The 10,860-nt window shown below is 41.3% G+C and overlaps 1 protein-coding gene across 2 annotated transcripts; it reads left to right on the forward strand.

The window, feature by feature from the left end:
* The first annotated feature begins 38 nt into the window (after positions 1 to 38).
* LOC105488350 (mitochondrial ribosomal protein L46) lies at positions 39 to 7,819 on the forward strand. Of its 2 annotated transcripts, XM_071100719.1 has the most exons (5): positions 39 to 292; positions 1,664 to 1,850; positions 2,574 to 2,747; positions 4,719 to 4,786; positions 7,434 to 7,599. In XM_071100719.1, the coding sequence occupies exons 1-5, from the start codon at positions 65 to 67 to the stop codon at positions 7,458 to 7,460; spliced, it is 684 nt and encodes a 227-aa protein (XP_070956820.1). In that variant the 5' UTR covers positions 39 to 64; the 3' UTR covers positions 7,461 to 7,599. The 2 variants fall into 2 exon arrangements, with proteins under 2 accessions (XP_070956820.1, XP_011750620.3); XM_011752318.3 differs by lacking the exon at positions 4,719 to 4,786 and having other exon boundaries at positions 42 to 292; positions 7,434 to 7,819.
* The last annotated feature ends 3,041 nt before the right edge of the window (positions 7,820 to 10,860 follow it).

Consider the following 10,860-nt stretch of genomic DNA (forward strand, 5'->3'; position numbering starts at 1 on the left):
TAGTTTGCCGCTCCCGCTGCTGAGGGCTCCCTGGGAGCCGCGGTGCATTGTGGGAGATCGAAAGATGGCGGCGCCCGTAAGGCGGACGCTGTTAGGGGTGGCGGGGAGCTGGCGGCGGTTAGAGAGGCTCTGGGCCGGTAGTGTAAGCTTTCGCAGCCTGGCTCTTGCAGCCGCACCCTCAAGGAACGGATCCCCATGGCGCCTGTTGGGCGCGTTGTGCCTGCAGCGGCCCCCTCTAGTCTCCAAGCCGTTGACCCCATTGCAGGAAGAGATGGCGTCTCTACTGCAGCAGGTGGGACTGAGATGCAGGGTTCAGAGTGACGTTTATTCTGCGTGACTGAGCGAGTAATTTCACCTCTCTGAACTTAAGTATACGGTACTTATCCGCAGAATAGTACCTATCTTACTGACTTGATTTGGTACATAGATGTTCAACAAAAAGTGGTTTCTTTTCATTGGCCGTCTTTATTGTCACCTTAGGCAACTCTTTGGAGAGTTACTTCTTGTTCATGCAACACAGTAGGGATCCTGTGGTGAACAAGAATCGGTCTCTGTCACTAGAAGTTTACAAGTCTGGAGGGAGAAAGTGTTTGTGATGTGATGAATGTTAAGAAGGAAATACAAGAGGCGGTGGGCACATCTGTAAGATGCCTATGATAAACCTGCTCTGTTTTACCTTATGGGGCTATCTGTGTGAGGGGCAAGTGAGGAAGCATGGGCAAAAACAGTATAGTGGCTGTGAGGGTGTGAAGTCGCTACAGAAAGGGATTGAAGGGTGATATGTTTCCTCAGAATCCGAGATGTTTTTGTCTTGGTCTGTTGAGAACGATAAACTTCTCTTCTGTGCTTTTTGCTTGATTTATTCATTTATTTGCTCGCTTGACAAATATTCGTTACTCACCCTACAGATATTCAGTGTGCCCATACTATGCATCAGAGAGTATGTTAAGTGATAGAGATGCTGTAATGACTAAGGCAGAAGTAGCTCTGGTTCTCACAGTACTTCAGTCTAGTTGAGTGAGAGGATCAGTCAGTAAGCAAATAGTCATACAACGAAATGCAGACCCTGATAAGTGTTGTTAAGGAAAACACAGGGCACTATAAGAGTGTTTAACAAATACATCACATTTTGATTTTATGGTGAGTGTCAAGGAATGTTTCAGGCTTTCTGAATACAGGTTTTTCTCTATATGAGAACTATCTCTCTGAGACAGTCCTATTTAAATTGAAGTCAGAAGGATGAGTAGGACTCTCCCAGAAGAAAGAATGTGAGGAAAAACATTCTAGGAAGAAGGAACAGCCTCTTGAAGGTCCCTGAACAGGAAAGTCCTTGGTGGGTGAGATTCTGATCAAAGACTGACATGACTGGATTGTGGTAAGTGAGCAGGCATTGCCCAACCCAGCTCTCTGTTTTTGTAGCAGTCTTCACCCCCAGTGATATTCTAACATTTTTGGCAAATTTAACTCAAGCCCAAAGTTCAGAGGACCTTTTTTTCCCCCTCTGTTTCCTTTCTGCATGGTGTTTTGATTGTATATCTGGTTATGTTGGGTGATAAACTTCTCAGCCTGCCAAGTGTGGCATATCTCTATTTTATTCTTCCTGGTTTTTTTTCTTTTAGTTTTGCCAGATTAAGGTAGTTTTTTGCCCTTTTAATTTTCCCAGATTGAGATAGAGAGAAGCGTGTATTCAGACCATGAGCTTCGTGCTCTGGATGAAAACCAGCGATTGGCAAAGAAGAAAGCCGACCTTTATGATGAACAAGATGAACAGGATATATTGCTGGTGCAAGATTTGGAAGACATGTGGGAGCAGACATTTCTACAGTTCAAACTTGGAGCTCGCATAACAGGTTGTGATCTTTTTAGGCCAGCAAGAAGGAAGGGAAAAGGGGTATTTGGGTTCCCAAATAAAAGACAGTTGCTTCGCCCCTGCTTTGTGTTTTAAGTAACAAATAATTTCATATTCTCTTCTCTGTTGCTCACATCTACCATAATGTGACTTTAAAAGTCTGTCTTATTTTCGAGTGAGAGGTAAGGGTATTGGAATAGACTTTTCTCTCAGTTAAACTTTGTGAATGTTATCTGTGTTTAACTCCAAGTTTGAGACTGAGAATGGGGCAATTGAAGCCTTTTTCCACTAATTCCTGTGTTTTATGTGAAATCCCTCTTAAAGCGGGAGATTGAGTTCTGTTTTCCTTGTTTCACAGGTGAAGACTGAAGAACAGAGAGAGTAGGGGCTAGTTAAGTCAGTAATAGTATAAAAACCAATGAAGTAGTTGTGTTTGAATTAGTATGATCATTGTTTCTTTTTTGAAGACTCAAAATATGGTTTGCTATTCAGAGAAGTTTACCTCTTGATTTCTTACCTTTTAGTTTCCTCAGGATTGTGAGACTCTTCCCTGGAAGAGGTCAGAGTGGAGGTCAGAGCTAGAGAGATGGGTCAGAGGTGTAATTTGGTTCTAAGCTCTTTGAGGGCAAGGATTGTGGATCTTAAAGGAAGATTGTAAAACTCCAGGCTTCTTGGTTCTGGCAGATCACAGTCTTCTTACCTCCTCTGACCCCGTTTGCTGTAGAAGCTGATGAAAAGAATGACCGAACATCCCTGAACCGGAAGCTAGACAGGAACCTTGTCCTGTTAGTCAGAGAGAAACTTGGAGACCAGGATGTTTGGATACTGCCCCAGGCAGAGTGGCAGCCTGGGGAGACCCTTCGAGGAACAGCTGAACGAACCCTGGCAACCCTCTCAGGTGGGTTTTCTGCCTTCCTCTAAATTCCGCAAAATTCACTTCAGACTCAGCCAGAGGATTTACAGGCTGACTGGGGAATTGGATTAAGGGTGGAGGTGGGAAGGTTAATGGAAATTTTGAAGTTTATAAAAATTTCAGGCAGAAAAACCCAGGTAAGGATTTTTTTTTTTTTTTTTTTTTTTTTTTTTTTTTTTTAAGACCAGGTGAGAATCCTTTGTTCCACTGAGATTTTAAAATTTAGTACATTCAAAATTGATATTTCTACCATTTTCTCAGCTTGCTTGTTTTGTCTTTGCAGCACTGCTTATTGGCATCACTGCTTGTCTGTTCACTCAATTTGAAACCTCAGAATTATCCTTGACCTCATTCCTACATCCATAAGTCCTTGAGTCCCTCGTGATCTGTTCTAAATAGTCCTCTCTTTGTTCTAACAGCTTTAGCTGTGACCCTCTTCACTTCTCACTAGACTAGGGTTTCCCATCTTTGGCATTATTGGTGTTTGGGGTTGGATAAGTGTGGGGAGCTATTCTTTGCGTTACAGGATGTTTAGCAGTATCTCTGGCCTCTACATACTAGATGCCAGTAGCACTACCTCATCCCCTGACCCCACCCCCAGTGCAACAACCAAAATATCTCTAGACATGGCCAGATATTACCCGGGAGTAAATTACAGTGGTTGAGAAGCACTATACTGAGCGATTGAATTAGAAGCCAAGTAAGTTTAACCTTGGTTTTGTGGAATGCCCTTCAATTCTGCCAAAATGAGCTTTCTGAAACAAATCCCTTGTCACTTCTCTGCATAGAATTCTTAAAAGGTTTCCCATAAAAATTCTAAGTGTCAAGCATGGCCTGCAAATCTTATTTGCCCTGATCCCAGTCTCATCAGTCTTCTGTCTTGCTGTTCGTTAATGTAAAATTCAAGTTCGAACTTAACAAACCTTTTGCATTCCTTGAATAATATGGTCTTTCATGTGTCTCTGCTTTGGGGCCTGCTGGTCCCTTATGAAATACTTTACTCCTTCCTGGCCTGACTGCTCAGTTTTTAAAACAGCTTTTACATTATATGTTATGTGGTGAAGCTTTTCCCGAGCCTTCAGGAAGACAGAGCTACTCCTCTCTAAGCTCCCATAGCACTGGTGTGTGTCCTTATTCCATTTATGCAACAGACATATAGGGTCTCAGTGATGAACGGTACACTACCCTACTCCCTAGGAGCTTGTGTTCTAGTGGAGAATACATTCTTTCACTTATGCCATTGCACTGTAATTGTTTACTAACACATTTTTCTCCCTAGTCAGAATTTTGACTTCCTTGAACATATGGGCAGTATCTGTTCCTCGCTCTGATCGTAGCTTTCAGCAAAGTACCTGGCACATAGGCATTTGTTGAATGTTGACTAAATGGATTTTGTGGTGCACAGCCACTTTACCTGCCCTCCCATCAGCACAAGTACCTGCTAATGAAATGTCAGCAGCCAGTGTGTGTTCCCTTGACTCCCAAGGGGCCTGTGTGGCCTGCAGGAGAGACATCAAGACAGAATGGAATATGGTAGGAGAAGAGGTTGCTGCTTTCTCAGTCTCCTCAGCCATCACATAGGAGTCAGCAGCTGAGTTTCTTGTGAGGATCATTGTGTTTAGGTGCTCAGCCTCTCTTACCGTGGAACATTCACAACTGATCCTTGCTCAGCGCCCCCTTCTGTTTGCAATGTGGAAAGGGGTTCCACCTGAGCACTATGCTTTCCTTTAAACATTGCCATTGTAATAAATAAATGTAAAAGAAATATATCAAATATATTAAAAGACGTATTTATGTTTAATAGATGCATATAAAATAGTGTATTGACTTATTACACATTTACTAATCTGACAATATAAAATGGCAAAGAAAAGCTCTAGCACTTTAGGAGCATATACTGTATATTGAAAAAGTGAAAGTGCACTCCTTTCCTCCCCATTGGCTCCACACTTCCAGTATTTCTGCGAGATGGAATTTCTAGAGGTAGAATTAATGGTTCAAAGGTGTGCACACTTCAGTTTTTGGTAAGTGCAGCCCAGTTGCCCTCCAGAATGTATATAACAATTGATGTTTTCCAGGAGTGGTGTCTGAGAGTGCCTCTTTGTGTAAACCTCACCAACGTATGAAATAGTCGCTTTTAAAATTTTGCTCATCTAGTGAGTCAAAATGTTCTCTTTAAGATTAGCATTTTCCTGTTTGCTAGTGAGATTCACTATCTTTTCATATGTTTATTGGTTGTTTGTACTTTTGTGAACTGCCTATTTAGATCATTTGCTCATCTTTGTAATAAGCTGTTTTTTTCTTTTTAGTTTGTTTATGTTTTTAATCCATCTCTTCCAGATTATAGAAAAGTAACATGCATTTATGGAATTAAGTTTAGAAAATTCAGGGAAGTGTAAAGAAATATGCCAGTACAATTCCACCACTCACAGATACCCACTGCTAACATTTTTTATTTTATGTGAGCTCACGCTATCTATAAATTTTTCATCTAATGCTAGTAGTGTTTTTTTTTTTTACTTTTTAATATGAGAAAAGCAATTCACGTATGTGGTAAAAAAATTACCAGTGTCTAGTAAATGTAGTGTAAGATGTAATTTTCCTTTTTCAGAGGCAACCTCTATTAATAGTGTTTTTCTGTATCTCTTCACAAATTCTCTGTGCGTATACAAATGCATAAATGTTTTGTTTTCTTTCTTTCCATATAACGGGAGCATGTATGTACACTGTTATGTGCCTTCCTTTTTTCTCATACACATTTTTAAACATCTTTTCAGATCAGCCTATTAAGACCTATCTGAAGCTTTTTTAACACCGGCATACTATTTTATAATATGTATGTACTGCAGTTTGTTTAGCCAGTCTGTTTTTACAAACAAAGCTGCAGTGAATATCCTTGTACACTCATCTTTGCTCATATGGGCAAATTAGTATATCTGGTAGGATAAAAGTCTAGAAGTGGAGTTGCTAGGTCAAAGGACATGTGCAATTAAATTGACACCTCTCGCCAATTAATAGCAGTTATACTAATTTATAACCCCTCCAAAATATGTGTGAAAGTACAAGTTTTTTCCTTATCCTTCACAAGCAGTGTACAGCTCAGTTTTTGAACTTTCTACTAATAATGATATATACTGTTGTTTATTTCTTTAAATTATTAATAAGATTCAACACCTTTTAATGTATTTATGGGCCAGTGATATTTATTTTCATGTGAGCTTACTATTCATGTGCTTGGTTCATTTTTCTTTTTAATTTGTTGGTTTTTTTCCTCATTGATTTTTTTTCTTTTAGAGATGGAATCTTGCTGTGTTGCCCAGGCCGGCCTTAAACTCCTATTCTCAAGCAGTACTCCTACCTCAGCTTTCTGAGTATCTGCATTGATTTTTAAGTGCTTCTTATACCTTAAGATATTCCTTTGTTGAATGTGTTGAAAATATTTTTCCTAGTTTGTCATTTTATCTTTGACTTTTTTTGTGCTTTGTTTTTCCTTGCAGAAAGATTTAATTTTTATGTAGACAAATATAAATCTTTTGTTTTTTGGGCTTAAAAATTTTGTTTCTTTCTTAGAAAGGCCTTGCCCTCTCAAATAATATGTTAAGGTTTAAGAAAGCATCCTACATTTTCTTCTAATGCTCATATGTTTTTATTGTAGTTAGAAAATACGCCCAGCACTTTGGGAGGCCGAGGCAGGTGGATCACTTGAGGCCACAAGTTCAAGACCAGCCTGACCAACATGGCAAAACCCCGTCCGTACTAAAAATACACACAAAAAAATTAGCTGAGCGTGGTGGCACATGCCTGTAATCCCAGCTACTCAGGAGGCTAAGGCATGAGAATCCTTTGAACCCAGGAGGCAGAGGTTGTAGTGAGCCAAGATTGCACCACTGCACTCCAGCCTGAGTGACAAAGCAAGACTCTGTCTCAGAAAAAAAAAAAATACAGAAAAGATTGGAAAATATTAAATGTCCATGAAATAACCATCCAGAATGAACAAATTTTTTATGAAAAGTGAAAATGTCTATGTTAAATCTTTGATCTATATGGTATCAATTTTAATGTGAGGACTGAGCATGGGATCCAGCTTGGTTTTTCCTGTCTGGCTAGTCAGTTCTTCAGATGCCATTTAGTAATTAGTCCATCATTTCCCCATCCTTTGAAATGCTGGGGTTATTAACCCTTAGTTATAGATTACAGATATTTTCTACTCATCCGTTTTTGTCTTTAAGTTTGTTTATGACTTTTTTCACCTGGTAGGAGTTAAAACTGGGGTCCTTTTTAATGCTTTCCATGTGACACCCTTTTTAAAGGTGGATGAACTTTGTTTTACAGACCAAATGTCCTGGTCCTTCACCAATAGACAGTGGGTGGGCTGAACGTAGGAACTAGGTGCTCTGACTCCCAGGTGTGATTGTAACTGCATTGCTGACTTTCAGTCTAAAAACAGTAGCTTGGCACATGGGAATGAACCCATTGAATCTGGCTCCATGGGCCAGGAAGCATTTGGATTGAGAGGGGAGGAGGCTTTTTTCAGGAATGGCTCTAGTCCTATTCCTAGGGATTGATTTTACCTCAGGGCCAGATCTTGCAGAGACCCCCTGTAATTTTGGGAGCCAGAGTAAACAGATGTTTGTATCCTTACCGGTGATTTTTCTTTTCCTCCTTCTTCAGAAAACAACATGGAAGCCAAGTTCCTAGGAAATGCACCTTGTGGGCACTACAAATTCAAGTTCCCCCAGGCAGTGCAGACAGAGAGTAACCTCGGGGCCAAGGTGTTCTTCTTCAAAGCACTGCTATTAACTGGAGACTTTTCCCAGGCCGGGAATAAGGGCCAACATGTGTGGGTCACTAAGGACGAGCTTGGTGACTATTTGAAACCAAAATACCTGGCCCAAGTTAGGAGGTTTCTTTCGGACCTCTGATGGGCTGAGCTGCCTGTGGACGGTGCTCAGACAAGTCTGGGATTAGAGCCTCAAGAACATTGTGTGATTGCCTCACATTTGCAGGTAATATCAAGCAGCAAACTAAATTCTGAGAAATAAATGAGTCTATTACTGTGTTTGTCTCAGCTGATTTGCCCTTTGATGGTCCAGTGAAGAGAGCTGTGTCTTTCCATTTTTTCCCCCAAGGTGATAATTGAATACTGGATTATATTACAGTGCCTCACTGACTTACTAGGCCCAGGAAGAAAGAACAGAAGGAAATGAATTGACTTCCCAGAAGCCTTGAGTTCTGTGAAAGCTTCTCTAAGCCCTTGGGAAAAAACTAGTTCTATGTAGTTTCTTAGCCATTTCCAGTTTGTTTTTCCTTCCCTCTGTGCTTGATATGAAGGTGTTTTAATCTAGCCTGGGAAATAATCCTTCCTTCTTTCCCTCCTTTCCTAAAAACATTTTATTTTAAAAAGAATTTAGTCATGTCTTACCTTTTTGGAAACAGTCATGTAAAATGTGCAAGGTTAGTTTATCTCCGTTCTACAGATGGAGGAATCATGGCCAGGCTGTGACTTAGCCCAGAGTCATACTGCATGTGCCTGTTGGTGCTAGAGGAGAATGCTGACCCCCTGCCCCTCGCCTCTTTGGGGCTCTTGGCTCTTCAGTGTGTTGCTTGGGTCCTCACTGGTCCCCAGTGCCTGGCACATACAAGGCACTCAGTAAACATTTGTTAAGTGAGTGGAGGAGCATGGGGACCTCAGGCATACCTTTGTCTGCCCAGAATAGTGGTTTTAGTCTGCAGTCCTGGATTCCCATGAGATGCTTCCTGGTTTCCTCTCAGATGGCCTGGGTTAAACGGGCTGTGAGCATGTGAAATGGGATTTCTCTGCATCAGCTGCAGCCTTATGTTCTTGCCCAGGGTCGGGGAAATTGCTTTCTGTGATCAAAATTGAGGGGCCTAGTTCTGATATTCCTCTGCCAATCTTTTTCCTCCTGCATGTGCTGTCTCCCCCACATGACTGAGGGGAGATGTGCCCTGGCATAGGCGCTAGTGGTGAGCTGCAGTGGCACCTTTGGAGTGAAGCCTGGGTGCAGCCACAGGGCCAGGATGCACATTCTGGGTTTTGCAGTGACGTGTGTGTGAAACGTATTGCATATTCTTAGGGCCACGGGCACCTCTGACCTAGAAGGGAAGGAATCACCAAAGTGAAGTGGTGACTATTTTCATGACCATGCCATGCGTGTCTGTAACAACATTGTTTTTTTTGGTGGGAAGTAGCATATATGCAATTGGGAAATGGTGTCAGGATGACCCACAATTATGTTAGATTTTCTGCCGAACATTAATATTTTTAAATGATCGGGGACAAAATTGAATAGCTTAAGAAAAAAGCTGAAAATTTTCTAGAGGCACCTTCCTTTATTGCAAGTAGGGACTGGTTTAGTAGCTTCTAGAAGCACTGCTAGCCTTTGCATGATGTTCAGCTCTCAGGGGAAACTGTGAGTGGAATGGAAGAAGCTGTGAAGACACCTCACCCACCTTGTTTTAAAAAATTGATGAAGAAGGCCCTGTCCTGGATCACAGTTTTAATTTTGATGGAATGCATCTCTGCTAAGATTACATCTCAAAGGACCTACATCTCAGGAAACAGTATAAGCCCCAGGATTTAAGGCTGCTAGGGACTGGTGTACAGGTGGTGGGGGTACTGCATCTGCATCATCATTAGGCTTCATTCTCTTTTGTTATTGCTCTGGTTACAGAATTCCATAGGTTTTGAGTGGTCTTCCCCACCCCCCTTTGCTGTTATTTTTGGAGTGTGATATTGCAGAATGCAAGATTTTTAGCATTATAGTATAAATAACTATATTTGCCGAGTGCCAGCTTGAATCTTCTACCGGCTGCCAAACATGACCAAAAAATTGTTTCTAGTGTATCCTTTGGGGGAAGATTGCCAGAGAACAAAATAAGAGGCGATGTTCTCAGTGTGGGAGGAGAGCGTAATGTGTGTGGTGCTGTGGGGATTAGGAGTTCCAGTTTGAAGTGTGTTTGTACAACCTAAGAGGAGAAATGCCACTGTGTGTGTGTGTGTGTGTGTGTGTGTGTGTGTGTGTGTGTGTGACATGTACAACAGACCACCCAGTTCACTGTAAGGATCCTTTGGTTGTTAAGGTTTAGCCTCCACCTCTTGGTCCTTGTTTTCCCAAATGATTTCCAGTCTCCTGGTTTTCACCTTTGCTGTTTCTACAGAGAAAATACTGCCCTGCTTACAAACTTGTTTTCATGGTAACTTATTTTTAAGGGTTACTTCCTGCTGGGCCCGTTCCATGCCTTGTATGTCCTTCTACACTTAACACTTTATAGGATAATTAGTTGTTAATCTGGCTCCTGTAAAGGTTGAATATCCCTTATCTGAAATGCTTGGGAGCAGAAGTGTTTCAGGTTTCAAGTTTTTTTGGATTTTGGGATATTTGCATTGGTACATAATGAGGTATCTTGGGAATGGGACCCAAATCTAAACATGAAATTCATGTATGTTTTATATGCATCTTATACACACAGGCTGAAGATAATTTTATACAATATTTTAAATAATTTTGTGCATGAAACCAGATTTGTGTTAAGTACTTGATGTGTGGAGTTTTCCACCTGTGGTGTCTTTGAGGCCCTCAAAAAGTTTTGGAGTTTGGAGCATTTTGGATTTTGGGGTTAGGAATGTTCATCTGTACCTGTTGGACTTCAGAAACTGTGTACTAATTAGCTCCTTTCCCCATGAGCACTGGACTTGGGGTCAGAAAACCTGGATTTGAATTTTTATGACCTCAGTTAAGTTACTGCTACTGTTGATGACAGTGTAGTGACTCCTGAGTGCCAAGAGCCGCGTGAGCACCCTTACTTACAACCTATGTTGTTATTTAAACCAGCAGGGCAGGCATCTTTATCCCTACTTTATACATGAGAAATAAACTCAAGTTAGTTAGCTTACTTAGAGTTACTTCCTAGTAAGAAGTGTGGCCAGAATGCAAACCTACACCTGTATACAAAGGTAGTTCTTTTTTTTTTTTTCCGAGATGGAGTCTCGCTCTGTTGCCCAGGCTGGAGTGCAGTGGCCGGATCTCAGCTCACTGCAAGCTCCGCCTCCTGGGTTTACGCCATTCTCCCGCCTCAG

This window comes from Macaca nemestrina, chromosome 7, assembly GCF_043159975.1.
Source record: "Macaca nemestrina isolate mMacNem1 chromosome 7, mMacNem.hap1, whole genome shotgun sequence".
Lineage (NCBI taxonomy): Eukaryota > Metazoa > Chordata > Mammalia > Primates > Cercopithecidae > Macaca > Macaca nemestrina.

What these genes read in the sequence shown, in the direction of transcription:
- LOC105488350 (XM_011752318.3), top strand. Translation starts at nt 65, where the DNA reads ATGGCGGCGCCCGTAAGGCGGACGCTGTTAGGGGTGGCGGGGAGCTGG. An exon ending in TGGCGTCTCTACTGCAGCAG is followed by an intron (nt 293 to 1,663) that starts GTGGGACTGAGA and finishes TAATTTTCCCAG; the next exon opens with ATTGAGATAGAGAGAAGCGT. An exon ending in ACTTGGAGCTCGCATAACAG is followed by an intron (nt 1,851 to 2,573) that starts GTTGTGATCTTT and finishes CGTTTGCTGTAG; the next exon opens with AAGCTGATGAAAAGAATGAC.